Source organism: Syngnathus floridae, chromosome 2, assembly GCF_059516105.1.
Source record: "Syngnathus floridae isolate MCC-2025c chromosome 2, RoL_Sflo_1.0, whole genome shotgun sequence".
NCBI lineage: Eukaryota > Metazoa > Chordata > Actinopteri > Syngnathiformes > Syngnathidae > Syngnathus > Syngnathus floridae.
In genome coordinates this window covers 25,914,391-25,938,185 of record NC_142414.1, presented here as the reverse complement: position 1 = coordinate 25,938,185, position 23,795 = coordinate 25,914,391, and the positions used below count along the sequence as shown (strand labels likewise).

Genomic DNA, 23,795 nt, shown 5'->3' with positions numbered 1-23,795 from the left:
CTGTGGCTAATTGAAATGTGTTGCTACTGGACAGAGCATCCCCTCACCACACCGTCGATGATCATTTTTGGGGTGCATATCCGTCGCTGATTGTAGATGAACCTGCAAAAACTAGGTTCGAAATGTGAAGAGAGAATCTTTGCTGTCTATTTGGTGGTGCACAAACAGGTTGGTGACGTTTAATGAAAGCACGAGCAGAGCAGCAAAGTCAAACAATCAGTCAAGTGAGGATAATAATCTGGTACACAACAGTGCGAACCAATACACATCAACGTGAGCCCAAAGGTCGCACAGAATCGTGTCGTGTTTTTATGTTCTAGGGAAGAATCCTGTTTGTTAAATTAGCAGGAAGGTTTTGAAATCAAATATATGCAAATCTACTGAAAATAGTGAAGGCTGCAATAGTTGATGATTGACCGAAATATGTCAATGATTAGTAACGTCTCATCCTAAATCTCCATTTCATGAGGATCCAACTAAGGGCAAGGTCTGTGTGTAAAATCGGATGACCTATCACTGCTCAACATCTGACATTGTTTAGGAGGTCATGCTCTGGGTCAACTTTTGAATGTGCTCCAATGGTCTCAAATGTGGTTCAATGTGCTTCAAACTCAATGTGCTTCACATAGTAGTTGCAAATATCCATTTAAAGACAACATATAGCTTTTAAAGAATGTAAGATATTTAAAAAACTGAAAATAGACAAATGCAAAGTGAACACAAGAACATCATTTTGGAAAAGTTGCTTATGGAAATGCTCTAAAAGAATTTAATCATAGGCATTGGGAGATAAAACTGTTTTTTTTACCCTGGATTTAAAAGTATTTACAATTTGGGCTAACTTCAAATCTGATGGCATCTTATTAGCTTGCAGCATAACAATTAAATGCTGATGCACCATGTTTGAACTCTCAACTCCCTCAATTCACCTGAGTTGCCTGCAAAGTGCTTAATCACCTCACTACTGCCATCTAGTGGAACTATATTAAATTGTTCTGCCTCACACTATATGCGGTGAGCAAAGATAGATGAAGAAACCGACATGATTTGGAGTTGCCTAAATGAATAGCAAAGCAAATTACTGCTATAGATGGCACTAAATTTAACATCAGTCTGAAGGGATTTTTTTTGCAAAATAAATAAAAGTGTATGTCAACAGAATGAAATGCAATCTCCAATTTATTATGACTGCTTTTATAATTTTGCGTTGAACTATATATAGAGGACAGAAGAGGATCATCCGTGACGTTTTACATCAGCAGGCCACTCTAAACAAAACCTCTCAGTGTCAGTATGCAGCTGGAGCTTCCGTGATGCCGGCCGGGACTCAGATGCATGACCTAGTGTGGAGGGGCAGGCCAACACCACAACAAAACAGAGGGGTGCCATCTTTTCAGGGGATTTATTTGACCAATTAAGGAGCAATTCGTTTTAATTAGACTTAACTTATTTGCTTTTGAATATATTTTGGGTCACAATTTTGTCGCTCGTTTTTTTTTTTGTTGCAAAATTAGCGAGATCTGGCATTAAGTGCAGAGACCTACCCCCCCGCCCCAGGTCCCCGTTTGGACTATTCCGTTGAGCATCAGAAAAAATCTGATAGTTGAAGAGTTCTTCATGTCAAGGACTGCTGGAGCCGCAGAGCAATACAAACCTGGTCTGGATTATTGAGGTAACTATTTCAATTAAGTTTGACAATTTTTTTGCGATTAATTAATATCCTCACGGTGCAACTTGCTCGTGAATAAACATGCACTGTTGGATTTGTTGTTAATGTAGTTCAAATCTTTAACCACCATCTGTGCTTTATTTTTTTGTCCCCTATTTTTATTTTGTCTCATTCTAATGCAGATAAAATCACGGAAGAAAAGGAAATGAGTGACCCAATGAGCAACATATCACGAATTAAAGGTAATGCAGAATATTTTGTTATCTTTGACCACACACGAATTATGACATTGACCGATCACTGAAACCAAGAAAAGCAAAATTATAAATCATTCTGAATTGTCAATTAAAGGCAGTGCCATGACTTTACAATCTGATATGTGTCATGTGTCAACACCCTATTAGAAGAGTCTCCTTGACCAGAGAACATGTCAGCAGACTAACTATGACTTTTCAAAAGAAAAAAAAATCATAGAATAATGTGATATTATGACTCCATCTTCAAGAAGATTCACGAGTGGATTCATTTTTGCCTGAGGATTGCATTTGCAATGCTTCACTGCACAACACAGAAAGCGTTTGTGACATCCTCCCCGCAGTGTTTCAGTCTTACCGGAATCAATTTTTTATATAACCTTCTTTGCCCATATGATCTGCATTGTCTACTGATTAGTCTCATTCTATATATGTTAAAAGAGGCCGTGTCATTCATTGGGGTGGAAAGCGACAGGGCAGCTGGGCCGCCGCCATGACTTTAGCTTTCAGCACTTGAGCTAAAAAAAGAAATTCCTCTACTTTTTTTTGTGTGTGTCATCACGCAGCACGATGCTCAGTATCCTATCTCACCAAAAGGTATTTTTATACATTCTAATCCAATTAATACTTGGATTGCCTGACACTCCGACCGTGATAGGTCAGCTAAAGATATTGTGGTAGATTTTTAATTTCATTTATTTGACTTATTTATGTATTATTTATACATACTTCTCTCTCAACTGGACAAAGACCACCACTAATAACAAGGAGCCCACTTACTTTCTCACTCATAAATATGCATGCGAACATGCAAACAGATTGGACACGACACAGTTTGCCCGGCCGGGCCTTTGTCTGGCGCACAAGCAGGCTGGTCATGCGCTTGAGCCGGAGGGTGCCACCAGCCTCCAGTCGTCCCCCTTGTTTGCCTCGGATTTATCGATGTCATCCGTCGGCGCCTCTGTGAACGTGCGGTACATTAAGACGACGGCAATGTGAAAGAGTCATGGCAAATACTTCATCGCGTTCGTCAGCTGCATCCTTTTATGGCGCGCGTGCTTCGAAATGTTGTGACTCGTTTTCCTCCCCTGCTAAAATGTCCAAGATGAGGTCATCTCTTTTTCTAGCCAACACAGATTAGTGGATCAAGATATTCGCTGGGAAGCGCAAAGCAGAGCTTGTTTTCGGCCAATACCAAACAGAATGACTGACGGACTAGATCCGATAGGAAATTTAACGTTTCGTTTTTTTTTCTGGGTTGGCAATTAGCTTACGTAATAGGCTTGTTTTAATATCTTGGGAAATTAACTGGCGTGTCAGCTCTGGTTATTATCATATTTGGGACTGGAGCAGATTAAAAAGGAGAGCCTTTAAGTTACCCTTCTATTTTTATGATGACACCCAACGCCATGGTCTTCTCCTGGTTATGACCGCGACAAATGTTCAGCCTTGACATTCCACGGCGTCTGTGGGAAGATAGGAACGTTTACGTTAACGGCCGACCCACTCTCTTGTTAGAATAGCGCTTTTGATTTTGACCATTGTTCTTTATCGCAGATGATCTCACCCGCTCAAATATGGCCTCCTCAAGCGACTATGAAAAAACAATCCAGCGCTTGAATGATGAACTTGGGAAGGCCCAGGATCAGGCTAACATGGAGAGACACAAATGCATGGAGCTAGAAGGTAAAATCTTTTCCAGTCGACTTGCTCAATACAGAAAATATGATGTGCATCCTTTTATGTGTGACATTTTGAAAAGATTCTTACCAGCGCTGTTGGAAATAATAAGATGACTTTAAACAGGGCAACTGCGGCAGCTCCAAGATGAACTGGACATCCTCAGAGAGCAGACAGACGTCTCCTCCGGTTTACGTGACGAGCTAGAAAGTTCACGTGACGAGGTGAAGACGCTGAAACGCCTCCTGGAGGCAGCTTCCGCCGAGCGGGACCATGACGTCGGCGCCGTGGAGTTCAACCTGGCAACGGTTTCCAAGGAAATGGAGAAATGGCGTCAGACTGCCAGCAAATACGAGCGTGAGATTGATGACCTGCAGCGGGATCTCCAGCAGCAGGGCAAGCAGTGGCAGAAAACAGCAGAAATACAAGGTGCCTCCGACTGCAAAAGCATTTTGTGATACTAGATTTGTTGTATTGTTATTCCTCAAAATAATCCATCGGTTCATTCTCATTGGCTGCTGGACAAATGAAATCCTGACAATCTCATGATTATTATTACACATTTCCGAAATCTGCATATTTTAACAAACAAATGGTACCTGAAGATACGGTCTACGCGACCTTTTTTATTTTAATGAGCCGTCAATCATCTGATATTTTTGCTCTGACTTGCTAGCGCGAGCATGAGTTACGAGCGCTGCTTGTTGGCAGTAAAGAAGCTTTCAGCTGTTCAATGACATGCTCGGTTTAAATTTACCGTCGGACTAAACATAAAACAAACAGAATTGCACGTGTATTTAAAATAACAAAACTGTTACCCTCAAATAGCATAATGCTAACTTATAATGTCAATTCCCATTGACAAGCTAAGTTTAGCATCTATAGTTGCAGGCACAAACTACTTAATGCTTTACCTTGTAGTTGTGTTATTCTTTGTTTTTATAAAGTGCAATATTGTAGAGTGTCTTTATTCTTGATTAAAACAGCAAAAACATAAAAGTATGTCTTTTGGAGGGGCATCAGGAACAGATTAATAACATTTCCATTTGTTTCAATGGTGATAAACGATTTGAGATACGACTGTTTTGAGTTGTGTGTGTGTGATCATGGCACAAATTAACTTGTATCTCAAGGCATTACAGTATTTAGGATAGTTTTGATTGATTGATGATTCAGCTTTGCATAGTTATGGAGGAGTGCGAAAAATTATTATTTTTAAATGATTAATTATTAAATTAATTATAAATCATATTATTAATTATTAAATTATTTATATATATTTTTTGCAGATCTGTTGGTAAATTTTAACTTATGGACATGAATATAATTTGCTGGGTCTTTTTTTTTTTTTTTTTTTTTTACAGCAAATGAAGTGCAGTCCATGCAGGTGGAGTGTAACGGCCTTCAGAAGGAGTGTTCTAGTCTGCGATCGGAGAAACAGGAATTGGTGAATAAGCATCAGAAAGAAAAGGGCAATCTGCAAAGTGAGTGCACTTCCCTCAGGGCAGAGAAAGAGGAACTCCTGAAGGCCCAAAAGAAAGAGAAGCAAGAAAGTGTAGCACTCTGTGCTAAAAATGAAGCAATGCAGCAGAAACAGCAGCAGTTGGAGAAAGAGCTTCTCAGGTCAGTGCTAAGGAGGCTTTCACCGCATCTTATGAGAGATAGCCAATTGAATCCATCCCAGAAGTTCGCCTTCTACATGTTCTCACCATCTTAAAAAGAATTCATAAAGGCAACCATGTTTTGGGATATGATCACCTGTCTGGTTTCTTTGACGTCACAAAGGTCATAACCACCATCTGCTGAAATAATTTTTTTTTTTGGTTTGCTGCTAGTTCACGTGGCCAGAATGCAGAATTGAGCAACAACCTGAAAGTTCTGGAGAGATCTCAGCAGGAGCTGGAAAAGAAGCTGGCAGCTTTGGAGCTTCAGCACCAACAGGATAGCAGCAAGCTACAAAGCCAACTGGAGGAAGCTGATCGTTCCAAGGAGGCCCTGCAGAGACAGGTGAGGATAAAATCAGCTTCTCAGTTTTTAGTAAGCCAAGGCAGATTCTGTTCTTGACACCAGAAGAAAACTCATACCACACCTCCAAACAAAAAATGTCACCAAAAGTAAAATTTTATTGTTCTGCCTGCCACCAGATGGGCAAAAATACATTATTGGTGGTCAGTAAATCATTTTCAAAACAAGTCAGGTGTAATTGGATAATCCCCCGCAGCAAACCCGATAATCTCTTCACACCTTGTTAAGGAATCGCTCATCCAAGGTCATAAAGTTCATCAATGCCTTTAAAATGAAAAGTTGTGTAATTTTTGTCTGTCTCACTAGTCAAAACGTGCAGTGCTTCACACATAAAAACACTCGCTAGGCTATTTTTATCCTCACCGCAGCGGGTTTATCTTTGCGCTGTAAAGTAGTTACCGTGTGAAAAATATTTACGAGTCATTTGATTGGCTCGCCAAGTGTCGTTTCTCTTTCATCAACAAGGATGCACGATTAAAAATGACATTATACATTACGACAAAATTATTATGATTGTAGTGATCTGATGATTTGATCCTAATCTTTTTTTTTTTTTTCAGAAATGAAAAGAAAATGTAACGTGTGAAAGGAGCCTTGTAGCCTCAGATGACATCAAGATCAAATCATTAGATCTTATTATGATACCCGGGTTACGCAACAGTTTTGTGCTAACACTGCTAACTGTGTTTGATGTTCCAAACGGGCACGACTCGTTTTGTCATCTTGTGACAACATCCTGACAAGCAGACAGGGATTTTTCACGACAGGTTTAGCAGGCAGTCGGAATGCTCGTCTGGACGAAAACAATAATACGCTTAGCGGAAAGCTAACGTGTTGTTTTGAGTCATTTCAAAAACGAAAGACTAGCACAAACAGGTGAATCGTCTTAATTGTGATCAGCCAATTCTCAAGTGCCCTGCTGATCAGGAGAAACCAGTTTTGTGTGTGTACGCAAAGCTTTTATGAAACTCTCACCACCTTAGTAATCTTTCCACAACCATCTCCAGAAACCGTATTTAATTATAATAGGTTGTTACATGCACTCGTCACAACCTGAGAATATTTGTCATTCTGGCACGTGAGTATGTGATTGCATCATCAAGGCTTTGAAGTCATATAAATATATCGTTGCTCGAGATGGAAAGTTTGTTGAAATAATAATAATGACGATATAAAAAGATGTTGATATCATGTTTTACAAAAGTACGCTCATAAAACACAAGTAAGTAATCAAACTCAAGCACGATGGTTTAAACACATTCAACGAGCCCCATTAAAGGTAACTTAAGCAGAGCTAGTGATAAATAACTTGAACCCAAGTTGTCTCAAGTCATTTGGGCTGTAAAAGCAGCCAGACAGTCTCGGCGAGTTAGCATTAGCTAAAATATTCTAGCCATTTTCCATTGAATTGAATTCAAATCCATTTTTTTATAGTATGAGGCCACCAAGACGGAGTTGACTGACCTGAAGGACGACTATGAGAAGATGGAGCAGGAGAAGTTGTCACTTGTGACTGAACTGGAGGAGTGTAAAGCCAACATGAAAGATCTGCAAGAGAAAGGAACAAAGGTGCGTTCAGGTTGCTTCATCTCGCTCCGGTAGATTGAGACATCGATTATCAAATATAAAATGTTTGATTTAGTTGATTATTTCCAAGAATTGTATCATTTGTATGATTTAATGTCTCAGAATCACTCATCCGGTGTGTTTCCTGTTGCTTGACAACATTGACAGCCGTGTGAATCCCATAAAAATTAAAAACTTACCAAAAGGGTGTTCCTCTATTAATAGTTAGTTGATTATGATCATATCACTTCCCTCCTGTAGACGCCCCTAATGCTGCCTGTTCAAGCCATAGTCATCGGCCTTGTCCTGGCTTTGCTGTTATGGTGCTTCGGCGCATTGTGGTAGTAAGGTACACATTATTCCTAGCCCACGTCTGTCATTTTCATCCTCCAGATCATCGCATGGCTTAATAAGCAACCCCTTTGCTCCCTCCTCCTTCAAAAAAAAAAAATATTCCAGTGGGAAAACAAACAAAAAAAATCTGTGCAGCAGCAATCTAACCTTTCAAGACTTGTGAAATGAGATTGTCTGGATACTAACAAGCTTTTCTCCCAGTGACTTTTGGATGAGCTCATCTTCATTTTTTTTTTTTTTTTTTTCTCGAACTGACATTCTCTGTCGCACCGCCCCGGTCGCTTTCCATTGATGCTTGTGCCAGAGGGCGGCTTTCACATGGTGACGCTGATGTTTCCATTTTTGTGCCACCACTTGTTTCAGAAGCCGTGGATGATCTGGGGGCCTTTGGTTGCTGTGGCTCTAACGGCTGTGACTGCTGCTGCGCTCTTTAAGACCTGAGGGCCGCACATACATGCACACAATGAAGCTAGATTTCTCCGCACTGAAACTGACATGCGCGACACGTACTATTATCTGCACTGTTAATTAGAAGGTGTCATATGTAACACTCTATCAACATCTTGGAACTTTTATTCACACTTGTGCTCATTAAAGAAAGTTCTATAAATGTTTGCAAAGTATTAGCGGTCTATCTTTTGGACCATTTTGGAAAATATTGAGCTGTAAGTTGTTTGTTAATGAATGTAAATGTTGTCTACAGACTAATTGTAGTTATATAGAAGGATTTGGATGGCTCAAGACTCTTATAAGATAGTGTGTGTAGTTGTCAACGCAATAAGCACTCAATAAAGTGACCTATTGACCTCATGCACCAATTATGAGCCCATTAAAGGAGATTTATTGTTCACAATTTAAACGAGTTCACGGTGTCTTCAAAAAGGATTCCTGATATTCGTCAATCAAAATACACAAAGAATAAAGAATTAACCAACACACAACACATTAAGACTTTCAATTCACACTTGTCAATTAATGCCACAGATCTGCATTAGCTATTAGAAGCTAATGCTGATAGCGCTATTAGCTAACCAATCTATGCTAATAGCGGAGCTTTGCTTACCGTTCGGCTTTGACGAGGTAGCTTGAAAATGTCAAAGCTATGCGCTGCTTAACTGCCAAGTCGGAGAAACTCGATGTGGTTTGATGTTAATGTGAACAGAATCTTGGTATGGTATTAAAAGATAGCACTTTCGTAATCAACGCACTAGCATAGCATTAGCTATCATACTTACCGAAACCGCACGCTAGCATAGCATTAGCTAGCACACTTGGCTAAACAACATGCTAGCATAAACATCTCAAATGGGCCAGAAAAAATAAGCACTGGGCACTTTGCACAAACTGTTTACGGGATGTCAATTATATCTGCCGTAACATCCAATCCCCAATAAACCTTAATGGACAGCTGGAAGAAGCAATAAATCTGTCTTGGTATGAATTTAGCATAAATCTTTGGCTTGACCTGACCTGGCCACCCCCTCTGCACATTTTGGGCATTTGTAAGAAGCCAGTGAGCAAGCCTTTTTTCTTAACCAATGGTTTATATTTAGATGCCTCATATTTTAACACGGATTACATGACTCACACTTCAGGATTCGTCACGTTAAAAGATTCTAGTGAGCTCATTAGAACACTGCGACCCTTCATTCCATTTAGAGCTGATGGAATATCTGACGACTAGTTTTATCTCCAGGCATTGTGAGTTTGTTTTGTTCTCACTGTTGTGCAATGCTGTGTGAATTAAACACTTTAAAAAAAAAAACAAGATTGCTATGCTTCTCTCATCAAATTCTAAAATATCAATATTTGGCCTCCTCATCAACTTCCAGTTTTGGAACTTTGCAGACAATTAAAAGCAGTGCCGCTAGTCCAATTAGCAAGGTTGCTATCCGAAGTTGGACAAACTATGTTCACGCAACAGCTGGACTGATATGAAGCTCCGAAATGACCGAGTTATTCTTTCGGTGCAGTCCGTCCCGCAAAGTGGGCAGAACTCCCACTTGAGGAGGAAGCCGAATATTTCTCAACAGAATGACCCATGCGTTACTGAATTTCAGATGTCGCAACAATGCTGACTTTCTTAGCACAAAAAGCAGCCTGAGTTTGAATTAGCCCTGTCATGTGACAGCCAGATTGTGGCTGGAGCTCAGTTCGTGGAATAACAAACAAAATACACTAGACACACCAAAATAAAAGAACAAATTCCGATGCTGGGCTCGCATCCCTCCATTTATTCTGCTCCAGTTTGTTCTGTATGTAGGTCATCAGTAGAGGTCCAGGGTTGCAGCAGAATGTCAGTTCTGCACGCCATCAGCAAATAGCAGGCTAATTCTTAGCCGTGTAGCTTGAATACAACAATTTCCAACAATATACTGGATTATTTCAACTCCATGTTTATTACGCAACACATTGTATTTGCTGTTTGATCGTCAATTAAACGAGATGTGTTTAAAAAATTCAGTCAGCATGAAGCATTATTAAAAATAGCTTATGCAAGTATGTGCGTATTGTTTTTTTTCAAAACTATTTTGTAAAACCATTATTTTGATAGCTCAAGTGGGATAGAGGTAGCACACTGGTTGCCTCAAGCGACACTTCATCAGTAAAATGCACACTCATGACACCCAGTGGTGCATTTAGTACTTGAATCCTAAATCGTTCAAAAATCCCCAATCAAACACAATTCCGTATTTCATGAACAAGTTTTGAACAGCAAATTGCAAAATGTTGGCATCATTTGTAAAGTTCCAACTTGTGCGTTCACTTTAAAAGAACGAGCGAATATTCTAGTGGCCCAGTTTTCTTCCCTGGTGATGACTATTAATCAATAAGTTTATCTAGAGCCGGGATAATCTGCGAGGGCTAACTGCCTAGCGCAGGGATGAAGCTATTCTACATTTCTGGAATTCAAATTGACACTCTTTCAAGTTATGAAAAAAATATGATTTAAAGAGTTCATCCTGCCCTGTGACGACAATCGAGGAAGGAAAATCGACAGAATAGTAAGTCGGCTTTTTTTAGAGCCTCGTTTGGAAAGCTTTGTGAAACTTTTGATCAATCATCCTACGATAAATCACACGCTTAATCATTATGATTAACCCAGGAAAGACATGGCAGCTGAATTAGACCTTGTGAATCTGTTGATAATTGCTGGGGGAACGCTGGCTATTCCACTTTTGGCATTCGTGGCTTCCTTCCTCTTGTGGCCCTCGGCACTCATTAAAGTCTACTATTGGTAAGGTCGATAAGTTACTCGTGCTGTTTCTTATTATGATTTAGAAAGGGGTCACGGATAATACGGATTAGAATGTTTGGATGCTTAAAATTGTGATGTATGAAATTCTGATGCTCTTGTGAAGGTACTGGAGGAGGACTCTGGGTCTCCAGGTCCACTATGCAGATTGCCGAGGCTACCGTTTCTGTTACTCCTGCCGAGGCAAGCCCGGAATGAGGCCCTCCATTTTGATGCTGCACAGCTTCTCGACTCACAAAGACACTTGGCTCACACTTGTCAAGGTCAGACAAAAGTGACGTGGCAATGTGATTGATTGTTTATCCTCCATGTTGGAGGTCAAGGACAAGTCATGCTTAAAATGCAAGACCAATTTTTGTTTATTTTGTCAGCACAAACCTGAGCTGTTAGCTTTGTTTGTTTTTGCTGAGATAAAAGCTAAACAGTTGATTTAACAATGTGTGAAGACAAGTGAAAATAAAACTGAAAGTAGCTGACAGCTTGATTGACTTTTTTTTAGCCTCAAGGCTACATAGCGGTTAGCATGGTAGCATGGTGAGAGTCATCTTACAGAAAAATGGTTGACATAATGTGTTAAAACAAGTCTTTACATTTACTTACATTAATTACAAATTACTTTATAATCACAAAATAACGATCTATAGTCTTTTTGATTCATGATTCATAGTCTTCAGCGGGCCACTTATGATTGATTTCATGACATAATGCTTCGGGACAGTTTAAATTTAGGAATTCGGTCCATATATAAGGCGCACCGGACTATAAGGCGCACTGTTGGTTTTGGAGAAATTTTTAGGTTTTTAGGAGCGCCTTATAGTCCGGAAAATACGGTACTTCTCTTTGAGGCATCCCGGCCTTTGTCTCAGGGTGTTACCAGGTTTGAAGAGTACGGGAATATCGTGTTGGTTAAAAATAATACATAATATACTGAGCTATGCTCTTTTTATCAGTACCTGCCAAAACATCTACACATCGTATGCGTGGACATGCCAGGCCACGAGGGTACGACCCGGACCAACGCAGAGGATTATTCCATCGTGGGGCAGGCCAGGAGAATTCATCAGGTTTACACTGGAAAAAAAATATACAACGCAATATATTTGGCTGATGAGATGTTTTCACTGTAAAAGTCAGTTTTGGTGCATCATTTTTTTCTCAGTTTGTGGGAACCATTCGCTTGAACCGGAAACCTTTCCATGTGGTTGGGACCTCCATGGGGGGGAATGTCGCCGGGGTGTACGCCGCCACTTACCCAAGAGAAATTTGCAGCATGACGCTCATTTGTCCAGATGGTAAATATCTTGTATGTGCCAATAATAATGTAGACATGGCCATTGCATCAAATGCTGCATTGAGATCCAATCAGACAAGCACGACACCTTCAGATGATCTTTCATCATTTAGTGCTAAACCAAATTTGTTGTCTTTTTTTCTTTTTTGATCCACTGAGTCTAATTCTGTCATGCCAACTGAATTATTCTTGGGCGGCTCATTAAAACAATCACATATAGTGTAGCCATTCATATCAAAGTTTATGATGTTCCTAAAGGTATCAAACATCCATGTGAGACCAAGTTTGATAATCATCTGCAAGATCTGGAGCGTAGCAATTACACACTGAATATTCCACTCATCCCAACCACACCTGAGGAGATGCAGGACATGTTCAGGCTGTGTTCACATGTTCGCTTTAAGATACCTCAGCAGGTCAGATTCAGTCTTTTTTTTTTTTATTAAAAACGTGTTCAATACATTTCAAGCTTTCATGTTCTTTAGATTCTCCAAGGACTTGTGGATGTCCGAGAGCCTCACAACTCTTTTTATGAAGAAGGTTAGTTCATTCGAATGGTCTGAAATGTTGGTGTCTCCATGAAACACAGTAGTGATTGCCTTTCCTTTTGTTAAACAGTGTTTCTCGAGATTGTGAGTGAGAAATCCAGATATGCTTTACAGGAACATTTGCATCTTATCACTGCACCTGTGCAGGTGATATGGGGCAAACGGGATCAGGTAGGTAAAGTCGAGTAAACTCTATTTTGCCGCTTAATGAGCCACTGATCGAAGATTACGTGCAACATTTGATTAATTCATTTAAAAAATCCATTGCCAGGGTTTATTAATTCCAATTAATTCCAATTAAGGGTGTTTCTTCAGGTGGTGGATGTGTCTGGAGCCACGGTCATTACAGAAATGTTACCAGGATGCAGAGTGGACCTGCTGGAGAACTGTGGCCACTCTGTGGTGATGGAGAAGCCTTGTCGCACAGCCAAACTCATCCTCGAGTTCATCATCCTGCAGCAAGAAGCGAGAGGAGGCGCAAAGAAATCATCCTGAAATTAAATTGGGGTTTTGTGTAGTTAATAATAAATAAGAGAAAGAAAATGTGGGGGTTAAAGTTACTGTGCTTGATTTGACTGCAGAACTTTGTGCAATAGTCGAGAATTTACGGTAATTTATAAAATCCATGTGCATAGTCTCTTGTTGTATGATTACAGCTTTGCAGTTTTAGTAACTGGGTAAATATTGTCGGTTAGCATATGTGCCTCTCGGTTCTGGGTTCAAATGTCAGCTTCAGACTTTAGGGCACTTTGAGTGCACCTTGGGGTGGTCCACCAGCAAGTCACAGAGAACATTCATGTTTTTTTGGAATGTGGGAGGGTGCTGGTGAAAATCTACGCAAGCACAGGGAGACTGTGCAAACTCCACACAGGAAAGCTGGAGCCCAGGTGTGAACCCTGACCTCAAAACATGGATAAAGACAAAGCTCTCCAAAATTTACATCTTTGTCTAAATATGCTAAGTAGATCATTCATTAATTCCTGCTAAGAAATTAGTAAGTCATCTGATTATATTTGACTTGGGATACACAGAGAATACGGTACGATGTACCTTTTATTTTGAAATCGGCTTTACCGTAAAGCTGCGTGTAAACGGGCAGGACAAATCCGTGCGCGTGCATACGCGACTGCGCGTGCATGTCTGCTTGGCTGCGGTGAACATCACTCACTGGCTGGCATCAGCACCGCTCAACGTCAACCTCGCTCGGGCTCCTCTGTTGGGACGAAAGGACGTAATCGAAAAGAGCCAGTCGGTGAGCTCGAATTTCATCGTTTCTCTCACATTTCAAATGAGCTACTTGAATTCTGAGTCCGTAACATCAGCTCGCTAGCCTCACTAGCTAGCGGGCTAGCTAGTAGCCTTAGCAATAAAAGTTCACATTTGCAATGCTTTGCGCTTAAATCGAAGCAGCATTCGCTTGCATTGGCAAAGAGAGATTGTGGGAGACATAGTGGACTAGTGGTTTGATTATTCGTCTTAAAGTTTTGAGGACGGGGGTTCGAATCCGTACCGTCCTCTGTGGATGATCTCGCGTATTACTAAAACGCGCATATTTAAGATTATTGAATCATCTAAATTGTCCAAACAGTGGAACCTCGAGTTAAGAAGTCCATGGGAACGTTTGAAACTTGAACCGAGGTATTGTTTGCTATTGAAATGAATGGAAATACGATTTATGTGTTTCAGCTCCAAAACTAGGAAAGACATATTTGTATAGCACACTTCATGTCATGTAGTCGACTAGACAATTCAAAATGCCTTATAATAAACATTAAAAACATTAAGAAAACAAACATTATGATGTTTTAAAAAATACAATAAAATCATCTTAAATAATTTTATTAACATGACCTAATTTTTTTATGGGGGGGGGGGGTGAAATTATTTTTGGACAACCAATCCTCACCCTCTATTCAAATAAGGTTAAGCATATGTACGTATTGATATTTTATCATTTTACTGTCTTTTGATGCTATGTGATGTCATAAGCACATTTAATTTGGAAACAAATTTGAACTGCTACATCACATGAATTAATCACATTACTCAACCGGCTTGTATTTTTTGTTTTACAGTTGGAAGTGAATTGAGCCAAACCACGTTTGTCGCTCTGTTTCGGGTCCTGACCAAGTGGGTATTTGTCTACAAATGGATAATGGAGGCTGGGGCCATAGGGTAAGTGAGACTTGCAAGCCCTATCATCCAAGCATGTCTTTACATTCTTGATTTTACTGTTTGATTGAATACTGTGCACCTAAAAAATAAATTGCATTATTGGTATCATTACAAGAAATCAAAATGTAGTCGATTTTAGATAAACAGGGAAGCACAGATACCACGTTTACTCAAACTCAAGTATTTACATTTGAGTACGTACCGATACCTAGTACAGATACTCCTTTGACATTACATCCTTTGACATTACAACAAACTCAACCCCCCCCCCCCCTTTTTTTTTTTTTTTTTTAAATGGATTAATTAAGGGGCCACTCAAAGTGTGGTCATGCATGCAGTCCACCAGTTGCCCAACCCTGGTTTAAGTTCTTCAACACAGCTGGCATGGCTTCTACTCCACCTGCCTGTAAGGTAAAGTGGTATCAGTGCTTCAGCATCGGAGCTTTTTTTTTTTTTTCCCCCGAGACGCAGGGACCGACATTCATATCGGTGCAGCCCTTCTGATTTAATTCCCTTGGCTTGTCGAAATGCATCAAAAAGATCTTCCCTCTCTCACCTTTGCTTCAGATGACTACTCCCGTCACCTTAAACGTCGGAGGTCACCTGTACACAACCAGCTTGTCCACGCTGCAGCGTTATCCCGACTCCATGCTGGGCGCCATGTTCCGGGGAGACTTCCCAACAGCCCGCGACTCCCAGGGAAATTACTTCATTGACCGCGACGGGACGCTCTTCAGGTACATCCTGAACTTCCTGCGGACGTCGGAGCTCACCCTCCCGGCTGACTTCACAGAGACAGACCTTCTGAGAAAAGAAGCCGACTTCTATCAAATTGAACCCTTGATCCATTGCCTGAGCGATCCCAAGCCGCTGTACCCTCCGGACATCTTCGAGCAGGTCGTGGAGCTTTCCAGCACACGCAAACTGTCCAAGTACTCCAACCCAGTAGCCGTCATCATCACACAGCTGACCATCACCACGAAGGTCCACGCCCTCCTCGAGGGCATTTCCAACAACTTCACCAAGTGGAACAAACACATGATGGACACCAGAGACTGCCAGGTGTCCTTCACCTTCGGGCCGTGTGACTATCACCAGGAGGTGTCCCTGCGGGTTCATCTCATGGACTACATCATGAAACAAGGCTTTACCATTCGAAACACGCGTGTGCACCACATGAGCGAGCGGGCCAACGAGAACACGGTGGAGCATCACTGGACTTTCTGTCGACCGGCTCAAATAGTGGAAGATTGATTTGTTGCCGCCGTGTCATATCATAAAGGGATTTTTTTTTTTTTGGCCACGATCGATTCTGATGTGTCAAACAAGTAATAGTTTAAAAGATGATCAAAAAGACATGACTGAGAACAAAGTGAAGATGAATAAAGGAGACCTTGAGAAAAAGAAACAAAATGAGCCATGATAAAGATATTAGGCAATATGTAATGCCAATGTTTGTATGTTTTACATTTTGAAATGAGCAATACATTCCACAGTTATTACCCCGCAAAGTTGTAATGGCCGACTTGCTGCCTGCGCGTGGATGTTTTTATATGTCTGACTTGCCCTTGTCTTGCTGTGCGGTGCGTTTGATGAAGCCAAAAATAGGAAGTGTTGGATGCTCGTTTTGGGCTTCAACAACCTTCTTGTGTTTGAGGGCTCTTGGAAACCTTTTCCTAGTGGCACTTTGTTGAAATGTTGCATTTTGCCTCGTGCGTTATTCCGTCTAGAAATAAATTTGTATATAAATATATATACTCGACCTTGGAAGCCAATTCTGGTGAGCCCATGGTGCTCTTAGCTGTTTATATTCTTAATGGTACTTCTGTCCTGTGTAGTTGTTGCATGTGTTTAAGTATCTGTTTAGATGTATGTTTGCAGTTTTGTGTCATGCTGTTACAATTGCCATCAATAAATCCAGTATATCAAAGGTTGAACTTTTTTTTTTTTTTAATTCAACAATTCGGTTGTCACTTGCAATAAAATTTTATTGCTGTTCTCTAGTATAGGAAGTCCTATTTAGTCAATAACGAATAAAATATATTAGTTTTTTTTTAAATTTTATTTTATTTAACCTTTATTTACCAAGGCAAACAATTAACAATTTCTTATTTACAACTGCGGCCAGAGGTTATTTTAAATATAACCGTTTAAACTGTCAATAATTGAATTAATCCCGCTTGGATATTAGAAGTTTAGTTTAAACGGAAAATAAACGCTGGGCTGCCGGATATGACGTCAGTTATGGGTGCGCTTGCACTGTTTAAGTACTGTTGCTGCGTTTCGAAGACACGTTCACAATCAGCCCTATAACGCCCGTGTTTCTTTTTTTGGTGAGAGAATAAAACAAGCGCACCTTTTGTGGGAAGAGCATTTACGAAACGACCATACTGCAATACCATATTTATATCTATTTAAACTTATACGGTTGTTCGGGATGCTTCAAAGGAGTACAACACTACGGTATTTTTTGGGTCTCTTTCCTGGGAAACGTCGTTTTGGTCCGTATCGATTTCTTCCAGTCTTTTTTTGCATTGGAGGTGTCATGGAGTGGATCATGATCAACGTGAGAATAGGAAAAGAAACGTTCTGTAAGTGCAACTTGGCAAGGTCACACAAATAAGAGGAGTAAGAGGGGAAAAAACACACAAACTATTTGGAATTTCAAATCATAACTTTTACTTCAGCTACATTTTGTTTTAGGCTGACTATAATGTTGCAACGGTAGCATTTTGTGCATTCATTGTTTGAAATGTCATGAGGTGGGTAGCAGAACATGTCCTGGGATCACCTGAACATTATGATTGACTTGATTGCTGTCTCATCTACATTCTTTTCTTATCAGATGACGTCTACAGAAGAAAACAATCCGAGAGGGAGTACCAGCAAAAAGTAGCAGATGGTGGCACAGCTGTGAATGAGCCCTCAGCCAAGTGAAGGACGCTTGTGTGGACTTGATACATTTCATCATGGACACATCCTTTGGAATTTTGCCACAGGAGCACACATCTAAAATCCATCAAGTTATGGGACGATCATGCACAGTTTCTCATTTATGTAGTTCACATTTTAAATGAATGACATTGTATGTTTATAATCATTTGTGAGGTGTGTTGATGAGACTTTAAATATAAAATGCGCCTGCAAAGACCTGCAAAGAATGTCTATAATAAAGTGCTATATACTATATTATACATGACAAATTAAGTTGATTTTTTTGGTCATTTCTTGTGATCAACAATGTATATGATAAAGCTTGAATTGTTTTGAATAGTATGCTTAAAATAATGTTTCATGGTTTTCTAGGAATGGAAGTAAAAAAAAAATACAACAATGAATTCAATTCAAAGCTTCATTATACCATCACTAAAATATAGCTCTGAAAGTAAAAATGTGCCTTGGAGCATTTAAAAGGACATCTGGGTGGAAAAGAAAAAGAAAACCAAGTTAATTATGACCAATAGAAAAATAGGTATTATATTGTGCTAATTTTGTGTCATGATTAAATGTTTTCAGTAAATGGGTACAGATTGGCACAGATAGTCAGGAATGACCCATATCAAATGAGGGACAAACAAATATTGATATTTTGCATAATATTGAGTGATCATTGTGGCACAGCTGCCTCAAACACTGAGACTGTTTGAATCCAGGCTCAGGGCTTCCTGAATGGAATTAGCATGTCTTCCCTGTCCCTTATGAAGGTTTCTGCTGGATACTTTCAAAAAAATAAAAGTCAGAAAACGATCTCACTCGAATGTAGCTGTGTTCATCTCTATACGTGCCCCTGTGAATGGCTGGCGACCAATCCAGGGTGTACTTTACCTCTCGTCAAGCAGCAACTCGTTAAGTCACCCTTGAAACCAGTGGAAATTAGCAATGTACAAAATGGATGGATGTTATGACTCAGGACAATTATAATTTATACAAGCGTGTTTTTCTTTGAATGCACGGTTGGCAGGCAGAAATGTCCTCCAATTTAAACAAACTCTCCCCCAAAAGAAGATTAATTAAAGATCTGATTGCTGACCTTGACCTTTGAAATGTCTTTGCTGTGACCAATAAACTGTCTGACTTTAAGGTACAAAGACAACAGTAAAATGACGTTCATATAACAAGGTCGTCTCGTGAGATTAGCAATCGAATAATAATGATTTTAAAAAACACACACAACGTGACGAGCTGGACAATCCGATTTCTATATTTCTTGTCATGAGCGTCGTAATGTCTTACGTAAGGCAGATGTGTGGCGAGAAAAGAGGAAATGCAAGTAGCGGCATAACGGAAGTGGTTCTGCCCTGAGATATACGCCGAGCGCGACGGGAGCACGGAGGCATTAAAACGTCTAACGGAGAGTTGAGAATAATCAGGATTAAAAGTCGCCGATATTGTAAGTGTGTCCAACTCGGGGAAGACGTTTTTCATTTTAGACCGTAGCTGTAATCACAGTCTTATGTGCAGATGCCAATTTCCGATGCTGTTTTTTTCCCCCGTCGCGGCCAATTGAATCCTTTTTGAGGAGCCATCATCATCAACCTAGCTTGGGCTTCGTCAAAGGCTAACTAGCGTTAGCATTAACACTAGCTAGCCTGCTAATGCTATTGGCTAGCTCGCCAGCCAACGACACCATAGCCTCCGTTCCGATTCCGTGACACTTTGTACTGACGGGCGCTCGCTTAGCGGGCCGTGTTGTGTTGGATAGCGGACGGGGAAAAAAAAAAGGTTTTCATATTTCCAAAAAATAAAACCACCGCTGTGATTTTAACTCCTCATCCAAGCAGCGCCGTGCACCGTTATCTCCATATTTGTAACAAATTGTCAAGAACGTGACTGCGTTAGTTTTTTTTTTTTTTTTTAAATCCACCTTATTTCTGTGGCCTAGCTAACGGAACGTTGTAGATATTCGGTACATCAGGCCGCTCCGTTAGCTGAACGACATGCATCGGACGAATTTCATCCATACTAGCATTGGGTCTCCTTTATTAAATGCTCGATGGCAATGGAAATGTAACAAACGGATTTACGTCGTTAATATCTGTTAATCAAATGTGTCATTACGCTAGCGCCGTTAGCAACATTAGCTTTGAACAGCATTAAAATGGATGCGGGTGCTTGTAGAAATGCTTTTCATTTTTGAATGGTAAAATGTTAATTAGCTCGTCGTGCGAGTATTTCCTACATAGAAGGAATCGGGATAAGCAGCTATTTATAGACTGGTATTTTTTTTTCCTGCCAAAATTGAGCTAACGGACACCATTGGGTAGTGCGCTTGTAATTAGCTTGAGGCTAACTTGAGCAAATGCAAGGTTGACCCACTTGCCAAGGGGCCCAGTTTGCGGCGCTCATCCGCACTCTTCGACCAAATACCTTCTTTCGTAAATGATATTGTAGTCGTTTCTGGACAATTTTCCCTAAATTTCACTTGTGAATGTACAATTTTTTGATGGGTTCAAGAAATCACTGCTTCTCTAAATTTACAAAGCAGTGCACATATTTTTTCCCATGCGAAAAATCTAAGCAAAATCAATATATAAGGGAATACTATCAGGATCATTTTAATTGGCCAAGATTTTAAAACACAGTGAATACAAAAGTACAAAGTCACTAATTAATATAAAGTGTCCAGTTTTAAAAAGTACGTTATTCGTAATAATTTTGACAACAATTAAGTATAAGTTATTCATTTTCCACAGCAGACATTTCTACAATAATAAAAATGCATTTAATTTAGAATGATGGACTTTACATTGATCTACATTGACTAACATTTTCTATCCTCCAAACTAGAAAATGGACAAGAACGACCTGGTACAGAATGCCAAGCTTGCCGAGCAGGCTGAGCGCTATGACGACATGGCCGCAGCCATGAAGAGTGTGACGGAGCAAAGTACGGAGCTGTCAAACGAGGAGCGCAACCTTCTCTCGGTTGCCTACAAGAATGTGGTCGGAGCGCGCCGCTCATCCTGGCGCGTCATCTCCAGCATTGAGCAGAAAATTGAAGGCAATGACAAGAAGAAGCAGATGGCTCGTGAATATCGGGAGAAGATCGAATCTGAGCTGCAGGAAATCTGCCACGATGTGCTGGTAAGACAGTTCGACTTTCCCATGCCGTTTTTGACCTTTCATTTGCTCTGACGATCTCAAACGCTGATTTTTCAGGGGCTTCTGGACAAGTACCTTATTGTCAACGCCGGGAGTTCCGAAGGCAAGGTGTTCTATCTGAAAATGAAGGGCGACTATTATAGATACCTGTCTGAGGTGGCATCCGGAGATGCTAAGAAGGGTAAGGAAGGATGTGATTGTTAGCATTGTTTGGTAAAACTCTCAATAACCATAACAAAAAAAAAAAATTTTATGTCTCCAGATACCGTCGATAATTCCCAGCAAGCATACCAGCAAGCTTTCGACATTAGCAAGGGGGATATGCAGCCAACACACCCCATTAGGCTTGGCTTGGCCCTCAACTTCTCTGTCTTCTATTATGAGATCCAGAACAACCCAGAAAAGGCCTGCAGTCTGGCAAAGACGGTGTGAACTTTTTTTTTTTTTGATGACACCAAGTGCCCTCTGCAGTCAATCGAGGCAAAATGTCTCTAGAGAAGTAAAAAAAAATAATTATAACGAGGGGGGACTTTAATGCAGTATTACTGGTTAAGAGGATGCAATGTTTAACTCTGACCAACAGAGGGCAGCGTTGGCAGCCTGACGAGTGACTCCTAAGGCGAGACTCGTTTTAAAAGCAAAAACACAATAATCGAACAGAGGTGTGATAAGTGTTCAAAACAAACGTTCTATTTATCAAAAGTGAGACATACTGAGGCAAACAAATGCTACACAAATGAAAAGGTTGGCTGTGGTCACGCCCATCTTGCGCCATGTTTGATCAGGCAAATATGCTCACGCCACAAAGAACTATTGTTAACAACTTTGAATGGGGAAAAGACTGACTATATTAAATGAGACTTCTTATGCCCTACCAATAATTTCATTTTAAGTATGAAACTATATCGGCGTAAAGTGACCGATCGAGTACGACGTACTCTTTGCTCCCGTTTTAAGAAACAAATCTCCTTCCTTTTCAGGCATTCGATGAAGCCATCGCCGAGCTTGACACTTTGAACGAGGACTCTTACAAAGACAGCACCCTGATCATGCAGCTACTAAGGGACAACTTGACTGTGAGTCCGATGGCGCCTCGTCGTTCACTCCACAGCTCTGACATGACAACTTCAAATGTGCCTCTTGTTTCTTTGCAGCTGTGGACATCAGAAAATCAGGGCGACGAGGGGGAGACCGGAGAAGGGGAAAACTAAAGGAATTGCACTGTTAATCCACATACACTCTTATCTTAAAACACAGACAGCTTATATACATCCCCCCCCCCCTCTCCCCTTCCCTCCTTCCACTCCATCAGCCCCTCCCTCTTCTGTATGACAAGCAGCCTGAATTGCTCCTGACCAACTAGTTTACCCCTCTCAGTTCACTGCGAGGCGACAGGGTCATTTTCAGTTGTTAGTACGTTCAGTCATTTTGTAGAAATTCGTATTGTTTTTCGTTAGCTCTGTGTGTACGTCTGCACGTTCGTGGGGAGCGGGTGAGAGTGTAAAAAAAGAAAAAAAAATTGTGTGCGCGCACTTGTTTGAGAGACATCTTGTGTACGGGGGGGGGGGTGTCGTGAATTCTAATCGTCCTTCCAAATTCCTTTGTCCCGGCTCGTTTGTGGCTCATTTTCCCCCCTCCCCCTGCTTCTTTTTTGTTACTTTTATTATTGTGATTCATCATGGTATTTACAGGTTTTATTGTATGGGTTTTATTGTATGGTAATGAAACTGGCAAACACTGTGATGGTAGGTGTTCCATTTGCTTCACAAACCCCCCAAGAGCAGTTTGCGTTTTTTTGACTTTTTCCCGGAATCACGTACAATCCCATATTCGACTTAACTGCAATTCTGCTGTGGGCTCATACAGAAAGTAAGGAGGCAGGCTGTATTGTGACACTGACATCCGAGTGGAATGCGCCTCGACCGAAAGGGACCCCTTAAATGATCACGTTTCACATTATTCAGACATTTGCATCGCGAGGCTCCCTCTCAAAAAAAAAAAAAGGCATTACCCCCCCGCCCCCCAACCCCCCTCTTTTGCAAACTTAAGTAGATTGACTCACTCGTAAGTGATGCGTACCGTCTAATGTGGCTGCAGGTTATTTTATCCTTTGTGTGTAATATCCACAGAAAACTAGTTGTTGACCTCACTTTAATCAATCTTGCTTTCAGAATGACATCTTGAGGCGTTGTCTCGGCAACAAAATGCTTTTTGTGTCCGGCGTAGCCTCTCGATTCTATTTTTACCATCGGTGTTAGCAAATACCAGTTGAGATCAGACAAAGTCGGAACGATGACCCGCGAAAATCACGTGAAGGTGCAATTTCATCTCATTGGAAAGAGGCTCAGTGTCACAATACTGTGTATCACCACTACATTCCACATCTTGTAGTTGAAGACACCATTCCACGTTATTACGCTGTTTCTTCTGACAATGCTCCAAGGAATTGAAATGTTTTGTTCATTAAAAAAAAAAAAAGAAAAAGTCCATTTCATTATGCTTGATGAAAATGCAGTTAGTGAATGTGGAACGAAGCCTGTCTGTATATCTGGTATTTACTTGCTTTGTTTTTACTGACAAGTCTTATGGCTAAAAAAAAAAAAAATTGCTTCTGTAACAGTCTATTACCCAGTGCACACACGTGGTTGTGAAAATTTAGAATAGTTCTTAAAAAGCAACGATGACTTGGAGATAAACAATGGTTGGTGTAACTCTAGCTTTGTGTTTATGTATCTTAAAACCATTCTAGTTTCACTATACATGTAATACATAGGAACGTGTCAAAGACCAATTCAGTGAAATAAAGTTTCGTTTAAGATAAGCCATTGTCGTTTTATATAATGTGGTCAAAGCAAGCTCAAACGGAACTTTGGCC

The 23,795-nt window shown here is 40.5% G+C and overlaps 5 protein-coding genes across 8 annotated transcripts; all 5 read left to right on the top strand.

The window, feature by feature from the left end:
• The first annotated feature begins 1,568 nt into the window (after positions 1-1,568).
• Positions 1,569-8,366, top strand: slmapb (sarcolemma associated protein b). 2 transcript variants are annotated; one of them, XM_088369418.1, is made up of 9 exons: positions 1,569-1,672; positions 1,852-1,911; positions 3,481-3,609; positions 3,730-4,032; positions 4,968-5,226; positions 5,439-5,610; positions 7,063-7,197; positions 7,456-7,543; positions 7,912-8,366. In XM_088369418.1, the coding sequence occupies exons 2-8, from the start codon at positions 1,875-1,877 to the stop codon at positions 7,537-7,539; spliced, it is 1,119 nt and encodes a 372-aa protein (XP_088225544.1). In that variant the 5' UTR covers positions 1,569-1,672; positions 1,852-1,874; the 3' UTR covers positions 7,540-7,543; positions 7,912-8,366. The 2 variants fall into 2 exon arrangements, with proteins under 2 accessions (XP_088225544.1, XP_088225546.1); XM_088369420.1 differs by lacking the exon at positions 7,456-7,543 and having other exon boundaries at positions 1,571-1,672.
• A 2,032-nt stretch (positions 8,367-10,398) lies between these two features.
• On the top strand, positions 10,399-13,280 carry abhd6b (abhydrolase domain containing 6, acylglycerol lipase b). Of its 2 annotated transcripts, none has more exons than XM_088369475.1 (9): positions 10,399-10,553; positions 10,655-10,786; positions 10,911-11,067; positions 11,755-11,868; positions 11,964-12,096; positions 12,354-12,511; positions 12,581-12,635; positions 12,714-12,814; positions 12,959-13,280. In XM_088369475.1, the coding sequence occupies exons 2-9, from the start codon at positions 10,662-10,664 to the stop codon at positions 13,136-13,138; spliced, it is 1,023 nt and encodes a 340-aa protein (XP_088225601.1). In that variant the 5' UTR covers positions 10,399-10,553; positions 10,655-10,661; the 3' UTR covers positions 13,139-13,280. The 2 variants fall into 2 exon arrangements, with proteins under 2 accessions (XP_088225601.1, XP_088225600.1); XM_088369474.1 differs by having other exon boundaries at positions 12,946-13,280.
• Positions 13,281-13,737: 457 nt separating this feature from the next.
• On the top strand, positions 13,738-16,755 carry kctd6b (potassium channel tetramerization domain containing 6b). Of its 2 annotated transcripts, XM_088369477.1 has the most exons (4): positions 13,738-13,895; positions 14,719-14,818; positions 15,127-15,229; positions 15,386-16,755. In XM_088369477.1, exons 2-4 carry the CDS (start codon positions 14,799-14,801, stop codon positions 16,070-16,072), a joined length of 810 nt encoding a protein of 269 aa, XP_088225603.1. In that variant the 5' UTR covers positions 13,738-13,895; positions 14,719-14,798; the 3' UTR covers positions 16,073-16,755. The 2 variants fall into 2 exon arrangements, with proteins under 2 accessions (XP_088225603.1, XP_088225604.1); XM_088369478.1 differs by lacking the exon at positions 15,127-15,229.
• A 350-nt stretch (positions 16,756-17,105) lies between these two features.
• On the top strand, positions 17,106-18,007 carry uqcc5 (ubiquinol-cytochrome c reductase complex assembly factor 5). Its single transcript, XM_088367855.1, has 2 exons — positions 17,106-17,409; positions 17,664-18,007. Exons 1-2 carry the CDS (start codon positions 17,256-17,258, stop codon positions 17,753-17,755), a joined length of 246 nt encoding a protein of 81 aa, XP_088223981.1. The 5' UTR covers positions 17,106-17,255; the 3' UTR covers positions 17,756-18,007.
• A 1,032-nt stretch (positions 18,008-19,039) lies between these two features.
• On the top strand, positions 19,040-23,741 carry LOC148402838 (14-3-3 protein beta/alpha-1). The gene is made up of 6 exons (XM_088367841.1): positions 19,040-19,208; positions 20,606-20,902; positions 20,978-21,101; positions 21,183-21,346; positions 21,901-21,996; positions 22,075-23,741. Exons 2-6 carry the CDS (start codon positions 20,609-20,611, stop codon positions 22,129-22,131), a joined length of 735 nt encoding a protein of 244 aa, XP_088223967.1. The 5' UTR covers positions 19,040-19,208; positions 20,606-20,608; the 3' UTR covers positions 22,132-23,741.
• Positions 23,742-23,795: the final 54 nt, after the last annotated feature.

Bases quoted from the DNA above. Each gene is read 5' to 3' on its own strand.
- slmapb (XM_088369418.1), top strand. From the start codon at position 1,875: ATGAGTGACCCAATGAGCAACATATCACGAATTAAAG. The intron at 3,610-3,729 runs GTAAAATCTTTT...GACTTTAAACAG, and splicing joins CAAATGCATGGAGCTAGAAG to GGCAACTGCGGCAGCTCCAA. The intron at 7,198-7,455 runs GTGCGTTCAGGT...TCCCTCCTGTAG, and splicing joins TGCAAGAGAAAGGAACAAAG to ACGCCCCTAATGCTGCCTGT.
- uqcc5 (XM_088367855.1), top strand. From the start codon at position 17,256: ATGCTTCAAAGGAGTACAACACTACGGTATTTTTTGGGTCTCTTTCCT. The intron at 17,410-17,663 runs GTAAGTGCAACT...TTTTCTTATCAG, and splicing joins AATAGGAAAAGAAACGTTCT to ATGACGTCTACAGAAGAAAA.
- abhd6b (XM_088369474.1), top strand. From the start codon at position 10,662: ATGGCAGCTGAATTAGACCTTGTGAATCTGTTGATAATTGCTGGGGGA. The intron at 11,068-11,754 runs GTCAGACAAAAG...TCTTTTTATCAG, and splicing joins CTTGGCTCACACTTGTCAAG to TACCTGCCAAAACATCTACA. The intron at 12,512-12,580 runs GTCAGATTCAGT...CATGTTCTTTAG, and splicing joins GCTTTAAGATACCTCAGCAG to ATTCTCCAAGGACTTGTGGA.
- kctd6b (XM_088369477.1), top strand. From the start codon at position 14,799: ATGGAGGCTGGGGCCATAGG. The intron at 14,819-15,126 runs GTAAGTGAGACT...GGATTAATTAAG, and splicing joins ATGGAGGCTGGGGCCATAGG to GGGCCACTCAAAGTGTGGTC. The intron at 15,230-15,385 runs GTAAAGTGGTAT...CCTTTGCTTCAG, and splicing joins CTACTCCACCTGCCTGTAAG to ATGACTACTCCCGTCACCTT.
- LOC148402838 (XM_088367841.1), top strand. From the start codon at position 20,609: ATGGACAAGAACGACCTGGTACAGAATGCCAAGCTTGCCGAGCAGGCT. The intron at 21,102-21,182 runs GTAAGGAAGGAT...TTATGTCTCCAG, and splicing joins ATCCGGAGATGCTAAGAAGG to ATACCGTCGATAATTCCCAG. The intron at 21,997-22,074 runs GTGAGTCCGATG...GTTTCTTTGCAG, and splicing joins TACTAAGGGACAACTTGACT to CTGTGGACATCAGAAAATCA.